Here is a 27,940-nt window from a genome sequence, read left to right on the forward strand (position 1 = left end):
CATAAGGTATTCTGGGATATGTAAGAGCTTGGGGAAGTATCAGTATAAAAGTGGATTTGTGTATCAAAGGGTAAATTGGAGAAAAGATGACACTGTTTGTTCATCCAGTAAATGTTTATTATCTGTTATTGATAAGGCACAATTTCTGTGGTGGTGCACGCCTTTAATCCCAACACAGGAAGCAGAGGCAGGCAGATCTCTGGGAGTCTGAAGCCAGGCTTGTCACACACACACACACACACACACACACATTCCAATGAACAAAAAAGTGCTAGTCTAGGCACAAGTACAGAAGAGAACAAAGTGACAAAGTTTCTAGTTGTTCAGGTAACAGACATTAAAGTTCATACAACATCAGTAGAAGAATTTCAGTAGGGAGAGCCTCTTTATGGTGCCTCTGAAACCCAATGGGAGCTCCTTGCAGAGGACCTACGAGTCAAAGGCTAACAGATGGAAAAGACTTGAGGCAGTTTGAGGAACAGAAAGGAGACTTGGTGGCTAGAGCCAGCATAGTGGTAATACATTGCCATTATAATGTATGTATATATGCAGGACTCCAAAGATCCCTTTCGCTTACTTGGGTTTATGGTTAGGAAAGCAATAGGGATGTCAAGATGGCTCATCAATCTGACTACCTGAGTCTGATCCCCCAGAGAACCACACTACCAAAGGGAAAAAAACTGACTCAGCCAAATTCTCTGGCCACATGTACGTTGTAGAACACATGCACCCACAAATGTACACACATAATAAATGTAGCATCTCTGGCGAGCAATTCTTTAAAAAACAAACAAAAACTGCCTCTTCCCTAGCAACCACCGACTTCCAGTAGCTCCTCAGTTACGAACTGGGATCCTTCTTAAGCCTTCTCACATGCACGCTGGGATTTTAGCTAACTTGATCTTGTGCATGCAAAGGCGAGTTCCTGTGTGTGTGACAGCACTGTCGTGTGTCTGGCAAATACTGTTTCAAATGCAGATCGCCACTACCTCCGGATCTTAAAATCTCTTCGCTGCCTCTCTTCTGCAATAAATGATTCCTGTCAGTGATAGCTGGCCCATTCATTTTATTGTCTTATACACATTGGCGTTTTGCCTCTATACATGTCTGCACGAGGGCTTTGGATGCCCTGGAGCTGGAGTTACAGATGGTTGCTAGCTGCCATGTGGGTAGTCATTTCTCCAGCACCTAGTTGTTCCAATGTAGAGCTTTGCACTCTACGGTCTCTTTCCTTCTCCCCTGGAAACTTTAATTTTAAAAATTCATCTTATTTTGAGGGCACGGAAAGTGCCACGGGGCTCCTGTGTGGAGGTCAGGACAACTTGCTGGATTCGATTCACCTTATACCATGTGGGTTTCAGGGGTCGAGCTCAGATTGGCGGCAAGCGCCTTTATCCGCTGAGTCATCTCTCTAGCGCGCTCTTTTTAAACGTACTCCTTGAGACAGGGTCTCTGTATGTAGCCGGGCTGGGAACTCGCTGCAGGTTGCCTCGGCTTCTGAAGAGTTAGGAGGACAAGCCTCAGCCAGAAATCCCGGTTTCTCTACATCTTTGATAATAAAATTTCCCTCAAGGTCGTATTCCCAAAAGAAGCCATGCCACCCAGAGCTAGTTCGGGTAACTTCCCGGCGAGAAGACGATTTTTCGCGAGACTTGGTGGATTGGTGGCTGGTCCGCTGCAGCTATCGCGAGATTTGATAGGTGGAGGAGGAGCCATCGCAGGCAGCCGCCTCACAGCGATGGCGGCCGAGCAGGGCCGGCGGCAGTGGCGGCTGCGGGTACAGCTGGAGACGGCAGTGGAGGCGCCAGTGGTGGGTGGCGGGGGCCTGTAACCAGGAGGTGCCCCCGGGCCCAGGCACCATGAGCCAAGGCCCTCCTCCAGTGGAGAGCAGCGAACCTGAAGCAAAGGTCCTCCACACCAAGCGGCTTTACCGGTGAGAGGGCCGGGGTGTGTGTGCAGCCGCGGCGGGGAAAGCGGGGCCGGCGAGGGGCGGGGCCTGCGGCGGGCGGGCCCGACGGGGGCGGGGGTGCAGCGGGAGAGCAGGCGGGCGGGCATACCGGGAGGAGCAGAGAAGAATTGGGTGGGTGGGAGGTTTGAAGCGTGTGCCGAAACCCTTGTCCCGGTGAGCGTGGCGGGACTCGGGGCTTTGCAGAATAGCAGAGATCCAGTGGGAATTAAGAGACTAGAAGGGTTGGGTAGGTGAGGATGGGGGGGGGGGGGCGGTCATAGGTGGAAAAAACCCAAAAGGACTAGTGCTCAGAACCCTGCTAAGCACCAATGGTTTACTGGAAACAGGCATTGACCGAAGTCCACAAAAAAAAAAAAAAAAAAAAAAAAAGATCATGTCCTTGATTTGCCCCTTTCGCTATGTGGCCGTAGGCCTCAGTTTCTTCTTCCTTAAAAGGAAGGGTGTGAGGCTGCAGTGATGGGTGATGGTTCAGCCTTGGCTGCTCTTCGTGAGGTCCCTGGTTCAATTCCCAGCACCCACACGGCAACTCATTAACTGTAACTATGGGATCTGACACTACATGCAGGCAAAACACCAGTGCACAATTTTTTTTAAAAAAATCTTATAAAAACATATAAATTACTTTTTAAAATGCTTGATTTGAATACACTGTGAAATCTGTCATGGCTTACATTTTGTGGACTCTTGAGTGTGAATGAAGGCTAGAAAAGGCTAGTTATGTTGGCTAGGAAGGAGGACTTTGTGGCTGTCCTTCCAGGCACCCAGTGACTCAGTTCTTCCTTACAATCTTATGTCCACAGTCTCTTGTGTAGGTAGAATGTACATCCCAGAGCTGAGTCACAGTAAGATGATGAGTGGAGACCGAGCTGAGTTTCTAGTAGGAAGTAGAGCTTGGGACTTCCCATTTACCTCAGGCGCCGCTGAATGGAGGTGCTTCCTCTGCTCTGGCCTGTGAAAAATCGGGGCTGCTTGACTCATGTGCCTCTTCTGGCCTTGTAAGCTAGAAGGTGAAAGAGAGTGCAGGCTCTTTGGGAAATAGGAAGGTGATGCCCTGGCCTTCCACCAAGGCGCCCCAAGCAGTAGCCCCCAGACTGAGGAGTTCTCTGAAGATGACTGTGTAACTAGTAATGCTGCTAAGTGCCGAACTGCCTGTCAGACACAGCGTGGGCAGTGTCTGCAATATTCCTTGTCTCTGGCCCGGGGGACAGCTCTGGACAATCTTCTCATTGTGTCAGGCCAGCTTTCTCAAACCTTTCTTTCACAGGACTGACAGGTTGAGCTGGTGTGTTTGCAGTATGTGGCATATATGTATGTGTGTGTGATTGTGTTGGTTTTGAGGAGGATAAACAATTGAGGCAGCCAGTTTTATGTTTTGTGTTTGGGGTGTGTGTGTGTGTGTGTGTCTAAGGCACTAGTGATGACATTCTGACTTCTGATAAATGTGTTAGACTGTGGGTGCTGTCACTGAGCTTCAGAAAATTGGAAAACTCCTGACGCTAGCTGTCTACAAATAGAGTGTTTTGGGCTAGAGAGATGGCTCAGTGGGTAAGAGCGCCAACTGCTCCTCCAGAGGTACTGAGTTCAATTCCCAGCAACCACATGGTGGCTCACAACCATCTTTACTGGGATATGATGCTCTCTTCTGATGTGTCTGAAGACAGTGACAGTGTATGTAGCATAAAACAAATAAATAAATCTTTAAAACAAAACCCAAAAAAAACCCAGCATTTTGATTTTTTAAGGCTATCTGAAGAAAAAGAAGATTTATTGATTTACTAGGTTAATTAATTCTGTACTTGTTTTAAAAATATTTGTACAACATTGATTTGATTTAAGACTAATTTTTGTTGTTTTTCAAAGGGAGATTACAGTTTTGTTTGTTTTGAGCTTTGGCTGTCCTGGAGCTCTCTATGTATTCCAGGCTGGGCTCAAACTCAGAGATAGGCCTGCTTCTGCTTCCTGAGTGCTGACACTGAAGGTGTGTGTCTTGGCGAGGTTATAGTTTCTTGAAGCTTATGGTCTGATAGAGAATGTAGGGAAAGGTGCTAACTACTCCCAGATTTCTCTTTGGAGCTTTTTAGAGTATTGAGAATGTAAGGACATTTCTGGAGTCTGGGCTGGGGGTGTAGTTTAGGGAGGCTCTGGGTTCAGTCTTCAGCAGCATCAACAAAAATAAAATACTTACACTCTTACTAGATCTGCCTGTGGCACTGAGGCCCCTTTAGGCTCAGGATTTGTAGACGATGGGACAATCACTTGAGCTCAGAATCTGAAGACAGCAAGATCCTGCCCCCAACAAATAAACTCACCCTGTCAGTCCAAGCTGCTGCCTCTGGCATTGAGGTCCAGATTGGCAGGAAGGGCTTGGCTCTCACCTCTACGTAGCCTGAAAGGTGACTGAATTCCAGAATACTGAGTTATCAAGCTTGGCTAGGAGAAGGAAGGGTTTGATTTCCAGCCCACTTGTTCAGCTGGGTGCTGTCAGTCATTTGGTCCTGTGTATGTAGCTTTTAGTAGTGTGCTGTGGTCCACTTTCTCTGGCATAAGAGTACATCTTGGCTTGTTCTGGCACCATCAGTCTGTGTTTAGATTGCCTTTGTGTCCACAGCACAGCTTAATTTGCCTGCCTCCATAGCTACTATCTGCCATCCTCTTGTGTTTATCCTACTTAGGAGACTTCTTGGTCACCTGTTGTACAGTATCTGTGGCTGTCTTGCCTCCTAGCTTCTGGAATCAAACACCTCAGTTATATAACAAAAAGGAGGGAAATTAGTGCTTATTAAACACCAAGCACTGTCAAAAGTGAATTTTTTTTTTTTTAAGATTTGTTTTATTTATAAAAGTATACTGTAGCTGTTTTCAGACAGACCAGAAGAGGGCATTGGATCCCATTACAGATGGTTGTGAGCCATCATGTGGTTGCTAGGAATTGAACTCAGAACCTCAGGAAGAGCAGTCAGTGCTCTTAACTGCTGAGCCATCTCTCCAGCCCAAGTATTATATTTTTAACAAAGTGGATAATTGTCATATTTCCATTTTATAGCAAGGCAAACCAAGACATAAAGAAGTGTATGCAGCACCACAGAGCTGGTTATAAATAGAGATGAAATTAGAACCCATGAAGTCTGGTCCTAACCCTACAATCTTTGTGGTGGTGGTGGTGGTTGTTGTTGTGTGTGTGTGTTTATTTAGGTTTGGGTTTAGGTTTTTCGAGATAGTGGTTTCTGTATATAAATTTAATTGTCCTGGAACTAGCTCTATAGTCCAGGCTGGCTTTGAGATCCACATGCCCCTGCCTCCAGAGTGCACCACCTGTTTTTGTTTGTTTAGGGTCTCGCTGGCCTGGAACTTAATATGTAGACATGGCCCCGATACATCTTCCCCACCTCATGCAAGCTGGGATTGAAGGTGTGTATCACTATGCCTGGTCAAGCCTACAGTCTCTGATATATGGTCTTGCTATACAACTTGGTCTGGTCCAGAACTTGCTATGTAGCTCAGGCTGTTCTGGGATTAAAAGAATACAGTTGTAGTGCTAGGATCCCATATGCCCACACTCATTCTGAAACACTTTTGCTTTTCAAGACAGGGTTTCTCTGTGTAGCCCTGGATGTCTTGAAACTCACTCTGTGGACCAGGCTGGCTTCAAACTCCTATCCATCTGCCTTTGCCTCCAGAGTGACTGCCATTAAAGGTGTATGCCACCACACCTGGCTTCTGACATGCTTTTTAAAAAGTTCAATTCATTTTGTGTGTACGTGTGTGGGCATACTTGTGCCATTAAGTGCCAGAGCCTGTGTGTGGGTTAGAGGACAACCTAACCTTCTACCGTGCAGGTCTCAGTGGTAGAATTGGGGTCTTCAGACGTCATCCAAATGCCCTTAATTGAGCCGTCATGCCGTGCCACCTTCTCCCTCTTTGAGACAGTCCCATGTGCCCCTCTATCTCAGTGGGTGCTGGGACCATACATGGTCCATCAGTTTTGTTTGCTTGTGGGTTTTTTTGCATTTATTTATTTGGGTATATGTACACTCTTTCATACTTCACATTAAATTTTATATATCACAGAAATATCTCAGGACAGAATGAGAACTAGAAAAACATGTATCCTTATATTTCATAAGTTATATGCACACTCTTTCCTTACCCTTTTATATTTAGCTTTTCTTCTTTTTATTGTATACTATACCCATGGGTATATTTGTTTACATGTGCAAACACCCACATACATACATACATATATACATACATACATATATATTTTTTATATATATATATACATGCGAAGTTTTGAATATGAGAGAGAAATATGGATTTTTTTCTGAGACCTCCAGTTCTTTGTTATAATGAATAAAGTATCAATAAACATATACATGTATGTATGTGTACATATTTCTCTGTGTGTTTGTGTCTCTAAATGGAGAGATAAAAGAGTACTTGTTTTTCTTCCAGAGGATCTGGATTCCAGAATTTGAATCCTTCAAACCCATAGCTCACAATTACCTCTAACTCTAGCTCCAGAGAATTTGCCTCCCTCTTTTGGCCTCTGGTATGGAGTCATGGACAACTTGTAGGAGTCAGTTTTCTCCTTTCACCTTGTGGGGTTCCAGAGTCAGACTCAGGTTGTGAGGCTTGACAGCAAGTGTTGCCAGCACATGGTACCTATTTTGTTAAGATTTAAAAAAAAAAAATAGGGCTGGAGAGATGGCTCGGTGGTCAAGAGCACTGATGTTATTCCAAAGGTCCTGAGTTCAAATCCCAGCAACCACATGGTGGCTCACAACCATCTGTAATGGGATCTGATGCCCTCTTCTGGTGTGTCTGAAAAGAGCTACAATGTACTCACGTAAAATAAATAAATAAATCTTTAAAAAATATATTTAAAAATATATACACATGGGGGGTTGTCCATGTGCGAGTTATAGTTATTCACAGTTGTGTCTACCTTATGTGCATGTTTGCAATTCAAACTCAGATCCTCATATTTGCACAGTAATTGTTCTCACCCAGTGAGCCATCTTCCCAGCCCGAGAATGCCTTCCTTTTATGTCAGAGCTAATAAACTCTTACATAAGAATCCACTCCACCATTCTGTATTGGATGTTTCCTGAATGCTAAAGCTGTAAATAGATAATTACATTTAAGCCTTATAAAACTATTCTAAGTATCTGCATTATGTGACTCATTTTTATTAATATGATGACCTTTAAGAGGCTAGGTAATTGGCCAGGGTTAGAACCCTAGATTTTCGGTGTCTGGCAGTCTATACTCTTTGTATTGGAAGATTTTCCACCTTGATACTGTTGACATTGTGAGTAGGATAATTTTCTTAATTGGGCCTTGCCTCAGTGCCTGAACTAATTTTGAAGTCATCATTGTAAGTAATCCTCCTGCTTCATGAAGTCCTAGGATTACAGGTATATATCACCATGACCCCCAGAGGGTAGTTTTTTATTTTGGTAGGCTCATCTGTGTATAAAAAAAAATTTGAGCAGAATCTACTACCTGCTAATAGCACCTCCCTCAGGCGGGAAAACAGGTAGTCTCTTCATTATTGCCACATCCCTTGAGAGGGGCTGCTTTATCAGAGTGAAGTCTGCTTCTTCATTTCCCTAACCCTTAGTCTTCCCTTCTGTTTTCTCCTCTTCCCTCTCCTCCCCATCAGTGTTTCTTTGAAATCTGTATTCTGGCACCCAAAGTAAACTGTGCGTATGACCCAGGCTCTTTGTTTCCCTGCAGGGCTGTGGTGGAGGCTGTGCATCGGCTAGACCTTATCCTTTGCAACAAAACTGCTTATCAGGAAGTGTTTAAACCAGAGAATGTTAGCCTGAGGAACAAGTAAGCTGGAGACTTGAACTTCAGAGGCTGTTTCCCTGCCTGTCTCTACAAGTAGCTTTGCTGGATATAAATTAATATACATTACCTTTATGTACTTTAACAAACCATGAACTCTCTGGCTTCCTTGAGAGAACAGATGAGAATCCTTCATTCCATCTGTAGCTTGTATATCCACTAAATTGGTGCCATAAAAGTGGATTTGAGTTGAAGGGGGTTGGCCATATGAAGGGGAAAAAAGGAAATAAAACTAAGAAGAGAACATGTGGGGGATGAAGAATGTTAAAATTCTTATTATTTCCTGTTCCTGTTGTCTTTTGGAGTCTCCTCTTGCCTTTCTAGTCAATAGCTCTAAGTCACTGACACTATTGTTTCTTGGGAGCCAGAGATCTGTTGGTGTTAACAGCCCATGCCTTGCCCTTGGCTTTTGTGTGTTCTTTGTCAAGGGCTGACAGTGCCTTATGTTCCCTTGTCCCTCCCCAGGCTGCGTGAGCTCTGTGTGAAGCTTATGTTCTTGCATCCAGTAGACTATGGGAGGAAGGCTGAGGAACTGCTGTGGAGAAAGGTATACTATGAAGTTATCCAGCTTATCAAGACTAACAAAAAGGTAAAGGGGCCCTAGGATGTGGATGAAACTTGTTTAAAGAAGTGAGGTTGAAGAAGTAGAGAGCTAGAAAAGTGGGTGCAGTGCATGTTTGGGGGTGCAGGAGCAGAGAGGAAACAGTCACACAAAATTGAAGTTGGAGAAAGAAGGGAACTTGTCACATGAGAGGTCCAGTAATGCTAAGGCTGAGGGGTAACTTATGTGGGAAAAGAGATGTGCTTGAGATTCTAGAGCCAAGAAGGGAAGAGAGATTACCTTAGATGAGCAGGTTGCAGCAGAGGGGGTGGCACTCTGAGCTTATTTCTTTACCTTCTTGGTCTCTAGCATATCCACAGTCGGAGCACCTTGGAATGTGCTTACAGGACTCATCTGGTCGCCGGCATTGGCTTCTACCAGCATCTCCTTCTCTATATCCAGTCCCACTACCAGCTGGAACTGCAGTGCTGCATCGACTGGACTCATGTCACTGATCCCCTCATAGGTGAGTGAAACTTTGAGGAGGAGGTTCTTGTCTCTGATTGTCTTCAATGTTTGAATAACTCATAACTAACCAGGCAAATGGAACACCTACAGGGGCTTTGTAAAATGAGATTTCTCCAAACAGGCATGAGTTATTTACGGTGAAGGTCTTAAGGAACAGAGGCCCAGGACTATGAACTGATATGGAGGCAGAAGGAGGGATGAGGGTCTAGTGTAGATTCTCCTCCCCACTGAGTTCTGCCAGCACTGTAGCTTTTAACTTTGGGGATTGTTTTCCAGTATTTGGTTGAAGTTTTGAATCTTTAGAAATGTTGGAAAAGTTGTTGACGGTCTTTCCAAAAGTGCAGCCCCTGAGATCCTAGCAGCCACACTTTACTTGATTTGTAGCTCCTGGTCCTCTCTCTAGCTCAGCTCCCCTACTTCCACCCATCTCTCCTTGCTCTCTGCCCTCTTCTCTCCTCCAGAGCCTTGGCCCAGCTTTCACTAAGGTAGACTTTTACCTACTGCCTGACAATGTTCTTGTCAGAAGTACAGCATCTGTACTTTGTATACTTAAAATATTATTTAAAAACAAAGGAAGAGCTGAATAAAGTGCTTGCTGTAGAAGCACAGGGACCTGAATTTGGATCCCCAGTACCTGTGTGAAAACCCAGGTGTGGAGGTTGCAAGTTTGTAATCATAGCTCTAAGGAGGTGGAGACAGGAAGATCGCTGGGGTTAGTTGTTCAGCCAATCTAGCTGACTGGGTAAGCTCCAGGCTCAGTTCCTCAAAAGAAGGTAGAGGGGGCTGGTATGATGGCTCAATGAGTTAAGACATTTGCTGCCAAACCTGCTAACCTGAGTTCAACCCTGGGATTCACATGATAGAATCAATGCCCGGAGGTTGTCCTCTGGTTTCCACATGTGTAGCATAGCATGTCATGCATGCCTCCATTCACACACACATTCATGTGTGCACACACAGGGGCTGAGGTATTGCAGCTCAGTGATAGAGTGCTTTTCTGTGTGAGGCCCTAGGTTAAAGCCCTAATACCACAAACCAACCACAAGATTAATGTGCAAAGTGTGTAAATGCTTAGCTAGAAAGCCAGAGTGTCCACAGCCTCAGGATTTGCTTGAGATGGTCAGGTCCCAGAATACTACCCTTTATAATTTCTCCTCTTCGGTGTTTTCTGCATTTAGCCAAGTAGAAAGTCCACAGGAACATCAGGAAAAGTTTTTCAGAGTCAGGCTTTGCAGAGGACCTGCATAGTCACAGGGCTTGAGGGTCTGGTTTCTAGAGCCAGGCTGCTCTTTAAATCATTTTTGTCTTGTTTTGAGTCAGGGTCTCACTATTTATGTCTGGCTGTCTTGAAACTCACTCTGTGGACCAGAATAATGTCAAGCTCACAGAGATCCACCTCTCTCTGCCTTTCAAGTGCTAACATTAAAGGCATGGGCCACTCTGCAAGCCATGTATCATGTACCCCTGAGTGAAGAGACCCTCAGTCTACCATGTCTCTTTGAATCTTCTTGTTAGTTTGTTTTGAGACAGGATTTCTCTGTATCCCTGGCTGTCTGGAACTTGCTTTGTAGACCAGGCTGGCCCAGAGCATCCTGAGATCCTCTTGCCTCTGCCTCAAAGTCCTGGGATTAAAGGTATACATCACCATTACCCTGCTGCCTCTTTGTGTTGCATTAACTATTAAAAAATAAAAAAATGTTTATCTCTGTTGGCCCTTAGGTCTCACTCCTCAGGCCTGGTTTTAGTTTGGAGCTGGGAGCACTTCTGACACCTGGTCTGAGCTGCCCTATGGTCCAACTTGTCCACACAACTCCCTTCCCTGGCGGTTTTCTACTGCCTGTTCTCTGCCTCTGTCCCGGGGTGTTTCTCTACCCCAAAAGCTCACATAAATGTAACTTTACAGCCTGATAACTTTTCATACATGTTTATATATTCAACTCTCAATCCACAAACCCTCTACACAACAAGATTACATCAAATAGACAAAGATACAAATAGCTCTTCTATATGAGATATTATACCTATAAAATCCTTAAATGTTCATAGCTATTTAATGCCAATTAATATCACCTGGGTCTAGCTGGTCCTTGGGAATCTCCATCTTGCCACAACCTCTCTTCCTCCTCTGACCTCCTCAGACCTCTCAGCCCTCTCCACCTCCCGCCCAGGCACTGGCTTCCCTTTATTTTATTAATTAAAATGGGAAGGTTCAGTTGGAGTCATATGACTAGGCAGCCCTTCTTGGGGAAGTGGAATTAACATTAAAATACAAACAGCTTCAGGACAATCTACATCTTTGAATCTTTTCTTCTTTTTTAAAGACTTACTTTATGTTTATGACACACTAGAAGAGGGCATCTGATTCCATTACAGATGGTTGTGAGCCACCATGTGGTTGCTGGGATTTGAACTCAGGACCTCTGGAAGAGCAGTCAGTACTCTTAACCACTGAGCCATCTCTGCAGCCCCCACCTCTTTGAATCTTAAACCAAACTTTTGTACCTTCACATGGGTAGCTTTGATACAGTTTCTCCCTCACCTTTCCTGTCTCTAGAGCCTTATCTCTTCTTTTGTTAGACATCCTATGTTGACCTTTTAGATGACCTTCCTCTTGGCACTGTCCTCTTTTGAGGGTATTCTTTCCTTTGTGCCTCTGTGTGTGTACCTGCTTCTTAAATAAGTGTTCAGTTCTGTAAGACAGTTCCAAGACTGGGCCAGCATCTCTTAAGTTTTCTTCTCTACCTGGGTGTGGGGTAAAGGAATGAACTCATAAATTAATATCTATTTCTCTGCCCCCTTTCCCCTTTCAGGATGCAAGAAGCCAGTGTCTGCTTCAGGAAAGGAGATGGATTGGGCACAGATGGCATGCCACCGATGTCTGGTGTACCTGGGGGATCTGTGTAAGAATCTTTACCCTTCGTTTCTTCTGCTTTGGGCTATGGGAAAAGTCCAGAGTGCTTCAGTTGATAGTACCATCTTTTACATATTAAATAGCCTAAGAGACTGTTGGTAAGCATGTTCTGTCTTTACTGCCTGCCAGTCAGTTCTCTATGGAGAGCTAGGAATGGGGAAATAACTCTGATATTTGAAGCAGTCATTATAATTACTGTTTCAATAGGTTGGGAAAATTGTAACTTGAGTCCTTCTCCTCATTGGAGGCTTTCTATTATCTCTCTGGACTCTGAGGTGAGTCGAAACTTGAGCATCAAGAAGTCCAGAGAGCACTTATTGCATGGTACATGTTACTGAGACTGGAAAGCTGCACTCTTGCTTTATAGCCCTGAGTTTCTAGTCTTTGTAGACATCCATTCCTTATTGGGTGCAGTTGTGGACTTGCTGGGAGCAGTACATTTCACTGACCTGAAGCTCCCTTGCTCTGTCCTTGTCGTACTCCTGGTCTATTCATGGTCACTAGAGTGCACAGAGTCCACTTTTTTACATTAGCTGGACAAGTATTTTCCTGTAGAATTAACCAGTTTCATTTCAGAACCAAATACCAGAGACCTTTGAAGCAGTTGTATTTTGAATCTATTAGCAAGGTAAAAAGTCAAGCACAGACTTGGATTGTGTCAGAGATCCTACAGCCTGGGATTCATGTCCCTGCTTCCCAGGCTCCTCATAGTTTAAGGGTGGGTTCTAATGTGGGAGAGGGCTTTCTAAAACACAGAATCAGTGCATTTCTCTTCCTTTCTCTCTCATATAGCACGCTATCAGAATGAATTGGCTGGTGTGGACACTGAGCTGCTAGCTGAGAGATTCTACTATCAAGCCTTGTCAGTGGCTCCCCAGATTGGTAAGTGTCCTCTTTCGCTGTACTAACCAGAGCATCTTGGAGAGGTAGGCAGTTCTGTTAGACAGACAGGCCTTGTGCTCACTTCTCTAGGTCCTTGATTCTCCTGTTTTCATATCTCATGGGTATATAGTCTCCCCTTTGTGACACACAGAGGATGGAGAAAAGGGACAAGAAAGGGATAAGCCTTAAACAGAGAAGGGGAAAATGGCTCCCCAGTCTGAGTTCTGTAGAAAGAAGAAATCATGCATCAGCTTGCCCCACAGAAGGTATAGTGGGACAAGGGATAAGATTCTATGCCAGGGCTGGGGATGTAGCTTAGGTGGTAGAATGCTTGCCAAATATGCATGAAGACCTAGTGAGTGATCTCTAGCAATGCAGAAGCCAGGCCTAGTAGTGTGGTACACTGAAAATCCCAGTGCTTGATAGGTAGAATTTGTAAGATCACAAGTTTAAGGTCTTACTTGGCTATATACCAAGTTTGAAACCAGCCTGAGCTATGAGATCCTATCTCTCTGTGTATTTCAGATACCAGTAAGACAGAAATGGGGATTCACTTGTAGGGAATAGTTAGGAACCAGACATTAAACTGAGCTAGAAGAAAGGAAAGGACTCCATTAAAGAGCTGCAGTGTAACTGAAAGGGTGCAGCCCAGGGTTCAGGTAAGTCCTGGAAACCAAAATGGAATGATAGGTAGAAGGGCTGGTAACGCTTGGAGGACTGAGACAGGTGCGGACCGCCTGACGTTACAGCTCTGCTTGCTGGCCCAGAATTTTACCACTTGAATCTCTGTTGCTTAGTGGTGGTTGGGCCTGACAACCTTGACTAAAGATTTTGGACTTAAACTGCATGAATTCTCTTTGACTCCAGGAATGCCCTTCAACCAGCTGGGCACCCTTGCAGGCAGCAAATATTACAACGTGGAAGCCATGTATTGCTATTTGCGCTGGTAAGTGTTTGCCAGCTCTTTCCCAAACCCTGCAGTCCTGCGGCCTCCCTGTTTTCTCACCTCCCTGTTTCTATTTCTCAATCGGTTGCTATCTTCTGGCTATGATAGAGCCATGATAGATTGGGAGTCTCTTCATTCAAGAGACCCCTGATACAGCCCTCAAGCATTTATAGAGTCACATGGATTTGTTTTACCTGTATGTATGTCTCTACCTTTCAACTATACCTAGTGCTTAAGGCAGAGGAGCGGGGCATCAGATCCCTGAACTGGAGTTACAGATGGTTGTGAGCTACCTTGTGAGTGCTGGGAATCAGAAGTAGGAGGATCAGGAGTTTAAGGCCAGCCTTAGCTACAAGTAACCTGTCTCAAGAAAATACTACCAAGACAAGTATGTCACATAGTGCCAAAGTCATTGATTTTTGTAGTGAAATAGGTTTTCATTGAGAATTCAGCACGGCCATGTGTTAGCCGTGTAACCTTGGATAGTTTGTTCTTACAGGCTCTTTTTTAATCTTTTATGTAGATAGTATTAGGGTACATTGTGTGCCTGACCCAGGTTAAGTGTTGAAGCTTTAACAAATACTACAGGTAAGTACACTTGGCTGCAGTAAATGCTTATGCAGTGCTACCCATTGCAAATTAAGATAATATATTTCAGGAATGGTAAGTTAAGCTTGTAACAAAGTTAGATTAATTGTTCTTTTACACTGAGAGGAGAATGTGGATGATACTACCTTTACTGAATAAATCTCTCTCCCTCCCCCCTTCTCTCCCCCCCCCCCCGTCTCTACGTGTGTGTGTGTGTGTTTCTATGTCTCTGTGTGTGTCTGTCTTTGTGTCCATCCATCTGTTCCTGTCTCCTGCCTCAGGAAAGATAACTCAGTTTGTATAAAGAGATTGAAAAACCTTTATTTACTGGTAATGTTTTCTTAAAGTCCCAACAGGTGACCTTTCCCATTTCCTCCTATTCCCCTGTCCAGATGCAGTAGCTTACCCCTGTTTCTCCTTCAGCATCCAGTCGGAAGTGTCCTTTGAGGGAGCCTATGGGAACCTCAAGAGGCTGTATGACAAGGCAGCCAAAATGTACCACCAGTTGAAGAAATCTGAGACCAGAAAGCTCTCGCCTAGCAAAAAGCGGTGAGTGGAGCTTATGAGGCGGAGGAGGGCTCTTTTTGCAGTGACTGCAGTGGGACCACAGAGACTCTAGAAACATTCAGCCTGTACCCTGGGCTCCTCTCATTTCAGATGCAAAGATATTAAGAGGTTGTTGGTGAACTTCATGTACCTACAAAGCCTGTTACAACCCAAAAGTAGGTGAGTGGAAGCGAGTATGAACAGGAATGGTGCCAGGCAAGCCCTAGTCTTAACGATCCTAACTGGGATCAAGGAAGGAACATTTTCTGACCTATGCTTTTTGTGGGAAAGGCTCACTAGTTGGTTCTCTTTCGTACCCCTCACTATTATGTCTGGGCCCATCCTGGCTGACACAGTGAGTGTGTACTAGATGCTAGTGGAGCGACCACGTGACTGAATAGATACCCATATTCTTCCTTTGCATTTAAGGGCCTTGCTCGTACTAGGCAACAGCAATTTTGTCTTCTTTTGGCATCAGCTCCCCAGCACCCCAATCTCCACAGTCTGTATTCCAGACGTAGTCTTACTATGTGATCCTTGGTGGCCTGAAACTTGCTGTGTAGCTATGTGTATCAGGCTGGCCTTGAATTCACAGAGATCTGCTTGCCTCTACCTCACAAGTGCTGGGATTAAGGTGTGTGCCAGCATGCACAGTTGATTGATTGATTGATTGATCGATCGATCGATCGATCGGTCGGTCAGTCAGTCGGTTGGTTGGTTGGTTGATTTGGTGTGCTAGAGGTTGAATGCATAGCCATATGCATGCTTGGCAAACATGGCAAACTACATTCATAGTTCTTTACCAACCTCACCCCATCACTGACATTCCTTGTTCCTCCTGCCTTTCCATAGCTCCGTGGACTCAGAACTGACCTCACTGTGCCAGTCAGTCCTAGAAGATTTCAACCTCTGCCTCTTCTATCTGCCCTCCTCACCCAACCTTGGTCTAACGAGTGAGGATGAGGAGGAGTGTGAAAGTGGATATGCGTTCCTCCCCGACCTGCTCATCTTTCAGATGGCCATCATCTGCCTTATGGGTGTGCATAGTTTAAAGAGAGCAGGTACTCTTTACCATGACCCTTTGCTCCCCACTGTCCTGTTTATAGTGTAGTCATAAGACTTCCATAAGTAATCCCTTCCTTGCCTGGGTAACCACCTGGTGTCAGGACCAGGGAAGTCTATTGATAGGACCTCCTATGAAGAAACAGGCACCCGTGGGTTTTTACCATCCCCTAAATCCCCTCCATAGTCAGGCATAGTCTTCAGGGTCCAGGCCTTGCTACTGGAGCACTTAGGCAGTGTGGAATCTTTCTGCAGAGGCAGTGGGAGAGCGGTACTAGTTACCAGGTTACCAGGAATAGTCCCAAGGCCAAGAGAAGACACTCGGATAAAAGGATACACCTACATGAAAGGTGTGGGGTGAGCTGGGACAGTCTACTTTTCAGGAAGGTGGATACTACTCCAGAGACTTGAGAAACCTTGTTTACCGTAGAACCAGCTTTGAAGAGCAGTTGGGTTGTTGGATGAGTTGACAGCAGGTAGGACAGGTTGAAACTGATGACGCTTATTCCTGCTCTCCTGGTTTTAGGATCCAAGCAGTATAGTGCAGCCATTGCTTTCACCCTGGCTCTCTTCTCCCACCTTATTAATCATGTCAACATACGGCTGCAGGCAGAGCTGGAAGAGGGCGAGAATCCTGTCTCAGCTTTTCAGAGTGATGGCACAGGTTCGAGGTTGGGGGAGGTTATGACTGGAAAGTTTACCTGGGACTTGGGGGGATCTAGGGGAAAGTCATACCCAGTGAGAGGTGGTGCTGGACGGCATGTTTCAGCTTATATTTTTCTCTGTTCCTTTCCCCTGACTTTCCTTTTTACACAGATGAACCAGAGTCAAAAGAGGCACTAGAAAAAGAGGAGCCAGAGCCTGAGCCTCCCACTGTGGTGCCCCAAGCTGACGAGGGTAGAAAGAGCCGGAAGCACTCCCGACTCTCTTGTCTTCGTCGTCGCCGCCGCCACCATCCTCCTAAAGCTGGTGATGACAGTGACCTAAGTGAGGGTTTTGAATCAGACTCTAGCCATGACTCGGCCCAGGCCAGTGATGGCTCAGACAGCGGCTCTGACAAGAGCCTGGAAGGCAGGGGCACTGCTTTTGATGCAGAGACAGACTCAGAAATGAACAGCCAGGAGTCCCGGTCAGACCTGGAAGATATGGAGGATGAAGAGGGGACACGGTCTCCATCCCAGGAGCCCCCTCAGGCCAAATCAGAGGTTCCAGATTCCCTCAATGGCCCCCTGGGCCCCAGTGAGGCAAGCATTGCCAGCAATTTACAAGCCATGTCCACCCAGATGTTCCAGACCAAGCGCTGCTTCCGACTGGCTCCCACTTTCAGCAACCTGCTCCTGCAGCCCACCACAGAACCTAACAGTGTGGCCAGTCATAGGCCTTGTGTCAATGGGGATGTGGACAGGCCTTCAGAACCAGGTACCTGTCTATGCCTCCTGTTTGATTGCATGAGAGACCACCTTCTCTGAGTGACCTCCCCCAGGAGTCCTTATCCTGTGTACATACTCATTTCCAGCTTCTAGTACATGTTGTCTTGCTGCTTTCCACTGCAGACTGCTCTGTGACTTTACTGTCTTCTCCCCTCACGCTGGCAGTTGTGCTTCCTTCCCTCATAGCATCCAGCTCCTCTCAAGGCTCCCAGAAGCTGGACATAATGTTCCTGTCACAGCAGTACATTTGAGTGACATTCAAGTGTCATCATTGTGTAGCCTATTCTATGTCAAGCATTAGGCTAGGCTGTTTTGGAGTGTTGTCTTGTCTTTTGCTACTACCGGGGAAGACGGCCCAAGAACTCATGCTGGCCAAGTGTTGGACCACTGAGATGCTCCCCAGTGGCTGGCTAGGATGTTCAGTTTAGCAATCTGTAGTGGAAGAGTTGCCATCCCTGTTCTAAATGCTGTCTTTAACCTCAGGGTGCTCCCCTTGTCTGAAGCATGTTCTTCCTTGCCATAGTAAGCCCACTCTCTGCTTTTTTATTTGTTTGTTTGATGTGGTTTTGTTTTTGAGACAAGGCCTTTCTTTGTAGTCCTGACTGTTCTGGAACTTGCTCAAGCTCAAACTCTGCCTACCTCTGCCTCCCATGTGCTGGGGTCAAAGGCACCACGCTGCTTGGCCGCATAAATCTGTAAGAACAGTGTGGGATTTTCTTGAGGCCAGTGAGATCTTCTCCGTGTGGGTTACCTGTGCCATCTGTGCCAATGCAGCCTCCACCCTCTGCTGTCCGCTGAGACCTTACTGCCTACTTGCCTTGAGACTAGACTGAGCTTTAGGAGAGCTAACTAATCCATATCTTCTGTTTGTGTTCCTAGTGTTTAACATAGTGCCTGACATAGGGGTGAAACTTTTGAGATTTAAGAAATTTTAAATGAGGGGAGCTGCAGAGATGGCTCAGCAGTTAAGAGCACTGACTGCTTTTGGAGAAGTCATGAGTTCAAATCCCAGCAACCACATGGTGGCTCACAACCATCTGTAATGAGATCTGATGCCCTCTTCTGGCTAGTCTGAAGACAGCAACACTGTATTCACATACATTAAATAAATAAATCTTAAAGAAAAAGGAAAAAGAAGAAATTTTAAGTTAAGTCAGGTATCATGCCACGTGCCTTTAATCCCAACATGAAGCTTTTGGTTTAAAAGTTGGTGGGCCTAGAGTAATGGAGCATGGATTTGACCATGGATGGATGGCTGTAATAGGTGGGTAAAGTTCCCTGAAAATGTTGGAGCCTGTTGCCAAATGCTATTATCCCGTTTCTCTCCTTTGCCTAACCCAGCATCTGAGGATGGCTCTGAGTCAGAGGGGAGCGAGTCCAGCAGCCGCTCCTGTCGCAATGAGCGCAGTCTTCAGGAGAAGCTGCAGGCCCTGATGGCTGAGGGCCTCCTTCCTGCTGTGAAGGTCTTCCTGGACTGGCTGCGAACCAACCCTGACCTCATCATCGTCTGTGCGCAGGTGTTTATCCCTGTCCTAAACGGTTGGAGCTGCGGTGAGATAGGAAGGGCCTAGGCATCTGAGTGGTGATCTGCCAGTAACCTGATTAACCTGACAACAGCAGGCACGATCTCTTCCCTCGGGACAGAAAGGAAGCTGCTCATTCTGCTTTATTCTCCCAAAGCTGACTTAGTAACTGACATTCTAGGTAATACTGAGGACCAGACTCAGTAAACATGAAAGAATACAGAGAAAAGAGAGACAGCAAAGCAGAGGGCAGCAGCAGAGATGGGAACTTGGAGCAAATTTGAGGCTTTCCAGCAAAGACTGAGGTTAGGGGATGAACTCTTAGGAGCCAGTGTTGTCAGACTTGCTGTCATAGGGCCGGGTGGGGCCTGCACCATCTTGGGGTCAGAGGTTAGTCTTGAGCGTCTTGTTACAGGCTTATGCTCCATGTTACAGTCCAGCTCTGTGAGGTCCTGTTCCCTTCCTGTGGGTTTCAGGTAGATAGGAGAAGCCAGCCCCTGGCTCTGACTTTTACAGTCACCCATGAGCTCTGCCTGCTGTCAGTCTGCCTATTAAGTTCCTCTGGCCTCATAACACAAGGCCTCAGACATGATACTTACCCCTTGCTGCTGTTCTGCATTGTCTGTGGCTAGAGGACTCCTACTTTTTCTCCCCAGAGCTCTCAGAGTTTGTGGAACCGCCTATCTGTGTTGCTGAACCTGTTGCCAGCATCTGGTGAGCTCCAGGACTCTGGTGAGTGGGGCCACATCAAACTTGGTGGGGATAAGGATTACCTCCCTATCACATAGCAGTCAGCACATGACCCAGCCTTCTCTCGTTTCCACACCACTGCTCCTAGTAAGATGGTCTCTTGTACGAGGAGGTGCACTCCCTGGGGAAGGAATGGAATGGGTAAAAACAGAGAGGAGTCTGGGAGCCAAGGTTGTCACAGTTATCTCCGTGCTGCTTGCAGCATTGAAGATTGACATCTAGAGTTCATCATCAGTTCATTCCCTTTACCAGCTTTCAAGTAGAAAAGTCCTGCTATGGTGCCTCCTGAGACTAACCAAGAGCCTGCCGTTCTTTCCACCAAGGGTCTTCCAGGACTGACTGGCCTTGTTCTCCTCCCTACTTTCTCCTTCAGTTTTCCAGCTTTGGTGTCTGTCCTTCTCCCTTCTAACCATTTGTTCTGGGCTGTGTCCTCTCTCGGCCTGGTAAATCCATATAGGAGATTTGTATAGGAGGTGTGGTCATTCCCCAGGGCACTGCTTGATATTCTCCTTCTACCTAGGCCTGGCTCTGTGTTCTGAAGTCCAAGGTCTCCTTGAAGGCTGCGAGCTGCCTGACCTCCCTGCTAGCCTGCTGCTCCCAGAGGACATGGCACTGCGTAACCTACCTCCTCTGCGGGCTGCTCATAGACGCTTTAACTTCGATGCAGACCGGCCCCTGCTCAGTGCTTTAGAGGAGGTAAGGGACTTGCTCCATGCAACAGCAAGGCTACAGACTCACCTTGACCAGTGTCTCCTTTTTCGTTCTCCTCCTACTGAGGGCACAGCAAGTTAATCAGGACTTGAGATCTTCTGTCTCTGCCAGCCCAGCACTGAGCATCAGTCTGACTAGCAGAGTCAGAAAGCGCATACTTTGGTCAGCAGCTTTTTCCCTTGAGTCTCTCACCACATAGGCCATCTGGGGGCAGCAGAGGGAAGTCCAGCCAAGCAGGCAGGCTACAGTTTTCTTGGTCCTTCTTCTGGCTGCTTTCTCCACAGCCAGAGATTCCTGGCTGGACTGGTTTTATATTTTAGGGTTCTGGGTCAAATTCATATCTGGCAGGGGGGAGGCAGGGTTTTACTGACCAAAAAAAAAAAAAAAAATAGAGAAGTATAGTCCTAGCAAGTTTCTCTTGTTTTACATTTGAGAAGCTAAGAGCCTGAGGAGAGATGACATTAGAACCAGGTCTCCTCACTTCAGGACCAGCAGTGCCTTTTCTCCTCTTTGCAGTACTGAGTATCACATCCATGGCTCCATACCTGCTAGCAAGTGCTGCACCGCCGAGCCACAGTCAGCACTCCTAGGAGTCTGCCCTGCTAGCCTCTCCCTTCTCTGCAGTTAGTGGTTAGCAATCTGCATCATGGTGCCTTCCCCACTGTACAGCACGTGCCTTTCAAGGAGCCCTTTTGTGGGAGGTGAACAGGGTGGCAGGAGAGTGAGAGAAGGCTGCTGAAGGGGCTGCTGAGAGCACCTGTTCAGCTGGGTCTCTATTCTCCCCACAGTCGGTGGTGCGAATCTGCTACATCCGCAGCTTCGGGCACTTTGTTGCTCGCTTACAAGGCAGCATCCTGCAGTTCAATCCAGAGGTGGGCATCTTCGTCAGCACTGCTCAGTCTGAGCAGGAGAGCCTGCTGCAGCAGGCCCAAGCCCAGTTTCGTATGGTAAGTCAGCCTTCTTCCCTTCCCTGGGAATTCTTTTCATCGGGCTTCCTGAAGAACCAGAGTGAGGGACTCAGCTGCACTGGTGATTCTCATTTGAAGAACTAGGAAGCCAGTTTGGAGGCCCAGCAAGGCCTATGAAGTGTGGCTCCTGACCTCTTCTCTGTCAGTCTTGAGGCCATCTCTGTCACCACTGAGTCTGTGAAATACACAAGCCACTGAATCTTGCTTGGCTAGCTTCCTTTCACGTGTGAGTGCAGGAATACGTAGAATCAGCTCCGGGTGGGGGAGGAGATGGGATGAAGGTGCCTGTCAGGCTCCTTGCATGGTGTACCGGGGGAGGGACAGTCAGCAGGTGTTTCCATGCTTTTCTTTCACCAGAGGTTAAGACTGGGGAATGGAACAGAATGTGGGGCTTAAACATGGAGGAGCTCCTTTCAGACATGGTCTCATCCAAAGAGCAGGCAGTGTCCTGTGCTGCTCAGCACAAGCATTAAGAGTTCTTCTGCCACACTGGTCAGTATTTTTGACACTGGGGTTAGGTAGTAAATGTGGCAATCTCTTCACTTGTCTGTCTATACTGTGTGTGACCCTGGCAGTGCTGTCTTTCCTGAGCCCTTTAGCATTAGTTCTTTGTAGTATTGGTGTCTGGCATTGGAATTATGTCCCTTGTGTGTCAGCCAGCCTCAGGGCCCGTCACCCCACGCCATCTCCTCCCTGATGCTCTTATATTCTCCAGCCATGAGCCAGCAGCTTCCAGATCTCTTGAGTCTCCTTGCTGTGGACATCTTGAGTCATGTCAGGGGACATGTTCCCCAGAAGCTCCCTTCCTTGCCTTATGAACAAGAACATTTTGTTAAAAACAAAGCTTTTGTGTTAAGGCTTTCACTGATGCCCTGAACAGGAAGACATGAGGGTGGAGCTACTCAAATGATAGGGAAGTTACACAGCTTCAAAATAAAACTTTTAGAATTTTTTGCAGACATTTTTTCTAACAGCTCCCAAAGAAGTCGGGCAGTCAGTGCTCTCACGTGGAGCTGGATGCTGCAGGCCACACTACTTCTTGCTCTCCTAGTCACAGACTTACCCCAAAGGGCTCGTCCCCGTGGCCATCTCCTGTCATGCACTGAGCACTCTGCTTAGTCTGTTTTGCAAGTGCCCTGTCTTTTCGCTCACAGCCTCCCTGTGTTGTTGGTGCAGTGCCCTCATTTTATGTCTGGGAAAACAAAAGGAAGGTCCAGAGTACCAAGTCAAGTTGGGTCACAGGGAAAACTGTAATTCTTTGATTTGTCTCAGTTTTAGTCTCTTTTTTTAAACCGTGTTAGGATTACGGTCATATGCTACCATGCCTGGTCCCAAACCTGAGCACTCCTCACTGTCCCACGCTGTTGGCGGCTTGGTTTCTGTGTAGTCTCTGTGCAAACCAGGAGCTGTTGTTCCACTGCTACATGTCACCAGGCTGAGGAACTCTCTTGCAGACCCTTCTAGGAAAGCGTTTCTCTCAGAGGCCGGCAGACCCACATCTGTCTGAGCTTCTGGGCTAGTGGTGCCTTAGCCTTCAGTTAATAGGGCTCTCCCCTTCCTGCGTTTAGGTGGATTCTACACACTTGCTCTGATTCCTGAGAATTACACAGAAGGCTTTGACTCCCTTTCTGGATCTTAGAATTTCACAGTGACAATTTAGCATAAAAAGTCAGGGTCATAGACTCAGTTTCTGCAGTGAAAAAGAGGGGACTTTGTCCACTTTACATTTTCTGTTTCTGTCTCCTGGCTACCCTGTAAGGGTGTGACCTCCATCAACTTTTGCCATTGTGTTCTTTCTTCAATCAATATCCCCCAAAGGGGCATGGTTGGCTTTTGAAGTAGGGCAATTTTTAACTGTGCAGGAGTCTGCAAGGTAGGAGTGGATTTTGCATAATCGTGGGATTATTATCAAGCCAAGCAACTGGAATTGTAGAGTTATCTGGTTTGGTCTCATTAAAATGATGTTTGAAGAACTACTTGGCTCATCGGAGAGCCTTCAGCGGTGCCAGTTACCTCATAGGACAGAGTGTGCAAAGGGCTTGGAACTTTATTTTGAAACTGAAAATTCCAGATGAGGTTGATGGTGGGTGTTGGACGTTTAGGAAAACTATTGTGGCTGTGCTTAGAGAGCGGGGATGAATCAGGGAGAGAAAGGCATAGGTTAGAGCATCCTGAAAGGATTGTTCTTGGGCTAAGTCATACTTCAGGGGGTAGGAAAGGATGTTGGTATGCTGGTCAGGGGGCTTACTTGACAAGGCTGGCCTGCTTATAACATACGTGCTGAGAAGGGAGACAAAACCACTCTTAGCATTCTGACTTTGGCAGTTGGTGGTTCACTTACCAAGTGAGGGAAGGTTAGGATGGGGCTACTACACAGGCAGGTGTGTGTGTGGCCAGCATGAGTAGGTCTGTACGTGGGAAAACGCTGGCAGGTCAGGAGCAGGCCAGGGGGCTTATGCTTGGTATCTATCTCCTGAGGGGGACTGGCTAGTATGAACAGAGGAACAGAGGTCAGGGCCTACAACACAACAGGTAGACATGCTAAAAATGCTCAGCTGTCTCCTGTACCAGGAATGACCTACCTTGGGTTGTCACAGGGTTGTAGGTTGAATCATAAAAGTTTCATTTCCATCCCTTTCTTCCCTCCTATAGGAGTGTTAAGGGAGTCACATGAACCATACCTAGTTTTCTGAGTCCAGAGGAAGGACCATAGTCCTGCTTCTCAAAACTGTGGTTTCTGGGGCTGGAGAGATGATGGCTCAGTGGTTAAGAGCACTGACTGCTCTTCCAGAGGTCCTGAGTTCAAATCCCAGCAACCACATCGTGGCTCACAGCCATCTGTAGTGGGATCAGATGCCCTCTTGTGATGTGTCTGGACAGTGACAGAGTGACAGTGTATTCACATATATTAAATCTTTATATATAAATAAATCTTTTATATATATATATATATATATATATATATATATATATATATATATATAAAACTGGTTTCCTTGTAGGCAGAGGAGGAAGCTCGGCGGAACAGGCTCATGAGAGACATGGCTCAGCTCCGATTACAGGTAGGCCGTGTGCACAACCTCCTGACCTTGGCTTTTGCTTAAGTGTGCTGTGGCTCTGGTTCACCCCTCAGAGCTCTTTCCTGACCTCCAGACTGTTCTCCCTGGTGCTTAACATCCTGCTGTCCTGGTCTCTAGCCCAAGTTTTGTGTTTACCCACTTTCCCCAAGGTCACTATTGACAGCGACTCCTGTCTGCATAGCAATAGGAGAGCTCTGTAGGAGCTGCCTTGGTGCTGGCTACCTAGTGTCTTCTCAGTGCAGACCACTGGGCTCTATGCAGCTTCAACCACTCAGCCTTTATTTTACCAGCTCGAGGTCTCCCAGTTGGAAGGGAGCCTGCAGCAGCCCAAAGCCCAGTCAGCCATGTCTCCCTACCTCATCCCTGACACCCAGGCTCTCTGCTACCACCTCCCTCTTATCCGTCAGCTTGCCACCAGTGGCCGATTCATCATCATCATCCCAAGGACAGGTAAGCGTACAGGGAGGTTGGGTACAGAGAATTGGTATAGAAACCAAATAAGGGACTGAAACCCTTATCTGATGTTCAGTATATATGTGCTCCTGGTCGAATCCTACTGCTTGTGGACTGTAGTCTCAGCATAGACATCTATGTAAACACTGCTGCAGAAGACATGGGACACAGATGAGAAATGTAAGGGGAAGTTCTGGGAAGCTGCTAAGCACATTGCTGGTTGGTCACACTTTCAAAGAGCTTCTGGAACCTTGTAGACATAACAGTCCTGTATACATCTACCATACAGTATAATTTTCTGCAGAGTGGTCTTAACTTACTGTCTTGTCCTTACCTACTCCCACTCTACCACCAGTGATTGATGGCCTGGATTTGCTGAAGAAAGAACAGCCAGGGGCCAGGGATGGCATCCGGTACCTGGAGGCAGAGTTTAAAAAGGGAAACAGGTGAGAGTCGGGTGTGGCTGGGACCGTGTATAGTCTGTGTCCGTTATCTGTCTGTGCCCTGTGAGAGCCGTGGCTCACACCTTGCTCACGTGATTCACATGCCGCCTTGGGAGGTCTCAGCTGCTTGAGACAAGGAGATCACAATAGCTGAGAGCCCTAGGGAATCTGAGCCACTGCCCTGTGTTTCTGAGGCAGACTCTGGACAGCACCTTCTTGGAGAAAGTAACAGTTGAGACCCAGCTCCTGGCTGGGGCTTCTTTGAAGGAGCTGTCATACTTCAGGCAGAGACTGAGGATCAGGCTTCCTATGAAGGGAAAAGCGAGAACTCAGCCTAGGCCCCACCCTTAGCCTTGGGACTAAGGAGCAAGAAAAGAGAGCTCTCTACCCTGCCTCTGGCCTGTCTCTGGCCTGCCTGGCAAAGAAGCTGCACAAGGCCTGCTTGTTTGGAAGTCACCTCCAGGAGCTCCAGTTTGAAAGCATCTGCTTCTGATGCTTTCTGGCTCTTCCCCTGGGAAAAATCAGAAACTTGATGTTATCTGTAGAGAAAGCCAGCCTAGAGTCCAGAAAGCGACTTTAAAAAGGCTCCAAACAGCCTGATGGGAAGGACACAGCTGCCTTGTCTCCCTGAACCGACATGTCCTGCACAGCTACAATGGCCTGCTTTGTGTGAGGTGCCCTCCCTATCCCGTCCCACCTTTGTGATCTCCTTTGCAGATACATTCGTTGCCAGAAGGAGGTGGGAAAGAGCTTTGAGCGACATAAACTGAAGCGGCAGGATGCAGATGCCTGGTAAGAGTATCAGCCTCCCCACCTCGAACCTGTCAGGAGCTGGGAACTCCCCCACCCTTGGAGTGGGATAGGTCAGCATAGCCTACCAGCACCCTCTCATGATTCCAGAGTTGCTTTAGCTCAGAGCCCTTCCCTCCCTTGTGCAGAGATGCCCAGGCTCAGCATCCTTGTCTACAACCCCCAGTCTCTATCTTGTCCTGTCTCCTGGAGAGTCTTAGGTTCAAATTATGGAAATGGCTGATCTTGTTCCCTTTACCCTACATTCCCAGGACTCTCTATAAGATCCTGGACAGCTGCAGACAGCTAACTCTGGCCCAGGGAGCAGGGGAGGACGACCCGAGTGGCATGGTGACCATTATCACAGGCCTTCATTTGGACAACCCCAGTGCACTCTCTGGGCCTGTGCAGGTGAGTCACAGGTGAGGTGGGGAGCAAAGACATCTTCAGACTCTAGACAAGCTGTCCTTTTTCTGCCATCACCCTTTCCCCCGCCCACTATTTCAGGTTAGTCCCTCCCTCATAGCTCTTCCTGTCAATCTACAGGCTGCTCTGCAAGCTGCTGCCCATGCCAGTGTGGACGTCAAGAATGTTCTAGAGTTCTACAGGCAGTGGAAGGAGATTGGTTGAGACTGGCCCCCAGGCCCTGCAGTGGGGCTGACTCCAGATTTCTCCTGTTCTCCCTGGCGACCAGGACCACCACCTGTAGTCACCCCACCACATGCAGACTCAAGCAGGCAAACAGGAAGGGAGGCCAGCTGCACTGAGGCTGCAGGGAGGGCCCAGGAGCCAGCGGGAGGATGGGGGCCCCTGTTGCCAAGGCGAAACCAGGAAAGTGGGGGAAGTGCTTGGAGTAGGAGTGGCTATGGATCCTGGCCAGCCTTCCACCTTAGCCCCTGCAGTCCCCAGGGGCAGGGACGGGCAGGCATGGGTGTCTGCATTTCATTGGAGCAGCTCCTGGACTACTGAGAGGAAAGGACGACAGAAGGGCCCTGTCCTCACCCAAGATACAGGGTGGGTGGGGCTGGGAGTTTGGACCCCTAGGCTCTCAGGGAAGAGTTGGGAGATACTGAGTGTCTGCATGGTTCTCTGCAGACCCCACCCATCCTCAAGGACCCCCTCATCCCTTGTCTCCTGTGGGAAACAGGGCACTCTGAAGCCAGCTGTGGGGGCTCTTAGGGAAGCAAGGCCTGAACACTGAGGGGCCCCACTTCCTCTCTGCTGCTGCCCAGCTTCCAGGCCCACTTAGGGTGTGGGCTGGCTGGCTGTATGCCAGCAGTCATCCCTTCTTCACCAGCTCAGTCATTGTGCTTTGTGCTCTTGGCTGCTGTGCTGGGATAAGGGGTGCCAATGAAGGAGCGAAGGCCAAGGCCACCCCTCTCACATCCAGGGAGGGCTGGAGGAAGGGTGGCAGAGAAGCAACATCCCTGGAAGCTGCTTACTCAGGGCCCTCCTCCGTCCTGGACTACCCTCTTTTTGCTTGTCCCCAGGACTAGAGCCCTAGTAGGCTGAGCACAGGCTGGCTTTTGCAGTGTCACGTGACACAGTAGCAGTGATCATGAGTAGCTCGGGCAGGGGCAGGACAGCATCCTGAGAGCAGAGCTGTGGGGGAGGCTCTGGCCAGGGTGACCCCAGTTCTACCCCTCAGACTGGAAGCAGAGCATAGCTGGGGCTGGGCTCTTTTCTGCTTCCCCCTCCTTGCCCCAACTGACCTAGCTGCTTTGGCTGTGCTTAGAGGAGCTGGCTTCCTGCCTTCCACTAAGAAAGAAGGTCTGGGAAAACCAGGGAATAGTTGGGGTTACCACATTTCCAATTCTAGCAGACTTGAGACTCAAGCATCACTTAATAAAGACCCCTCTTCCCAAGTCCACTCTGTTTGTTGTGTCTTGTGTATAGGAGCTTTGCTGAGGATGGGTTTGATGTGCTAGGCAAGTGCTGAGAAATAATACACTTTCTTAGTGAAAAAT

At 47.4% G+C, this 27,940-nt stretch overlaps 1 protein-coding gene across 3 annotated transcripts; it reads left to right on the forward strand.

Moving 5' to 3' along the window:
- Positions 1-781: 781 nt before the first annotated feature.
- Positions 782-27,830, forward strand: SMG5 (SMG5 nonsense mediated mRNA decay factor). 3 transcript variants are annotated; one of them, XM_080916186.1, is made up of 23 exons: positions 793-1,933; positions 5,300-5,377; positions 7,709-7,807; positions 8,288-8,411; positions 8,733-8,889; positions 11,702-11,791; positions 12,595-12,684; positions 13,552-13,630; positions 14,642-14,767; positions 14,876-14,944; positions 15,617-15,825; positions 16,353-16,490; positions 16,643-17,245; positions 18,598-18,773; positions 19,436-19,511; positions 20,050-20,225; positions 21,029-21,187; positions 24,211-24,270; positions 24,579-24,738; positions 25,097-25,187; positions 25,902-25,976; positions 26,246-26,384; positions 26,520-27,830. In XM_080916186.1, exons 4-23 carry the CDS (start codon positions 8,313-8,315, stop codon positions 26,601-26,603), a joined length of 2,856 nt encoding a protein of 951 aa, XP_080772312.1. In that variant the 5' UTR covers positions 793-1,933; positions 5,300-5,377; positions 7,709-7,807; positions 8,288-8,312; the 3' UTR covers positions 26,604-27,830. The 3 variants fall into 3 exon arrangements, with proteins under 3 accessions (XP_080772311.1, XP_080772310.1, XP_080772312.1); XM_080916185.1 differs by lacking the exon at positions 5,300-5,377 and having other exon boundaries at positions 782-1,933; positions 26,246-26,395; XM_080916184.1 differs by lacking the exon at positions 5,300-5,377 and having other exon boundaries at positions 789-1,933.
- The last annotated feature ends 110 nt before the right edge of the window (positions 27,831-27,940 follow it).

Source organism: Micromys minutus, assembly GCF_963924665.1.
Source record: "Micromys minutus genome assembly, chromosome: 4".
In the NCBI taxonomy this organism is placed as follows: domain Eukaryota; kingdom Metazoa; phylum Chordata; class Mammalia; order Rodentia; family Muridae; genus Micromys; species Micromys minutus.

Bases quoted from the DNA above. Each gene is read 5' to 3' on its own strand.
- SMG5 (XM_080916184.1), top strand. From the start codon at position 1,860: ATGAGCCAAGGCCCTCCTCCAGTGGAGAGCAGCGAACCTGAAGCAAAG. The intron at 13,631-14,641 runs GTAAGTGTTTGC...TTTCTCCTTCAG, and splicing joins ATGTATTGCTATTTGCGCTG to CATCCAGTCGGAAGTGTCCT. The intron at 24,739-25,096 runs GTAAGCGTACAG...CTCTACCACCAG, and splicing joins CATCATCATCCCAAGGACAG to TGATTGATGGCCTGGATTTG.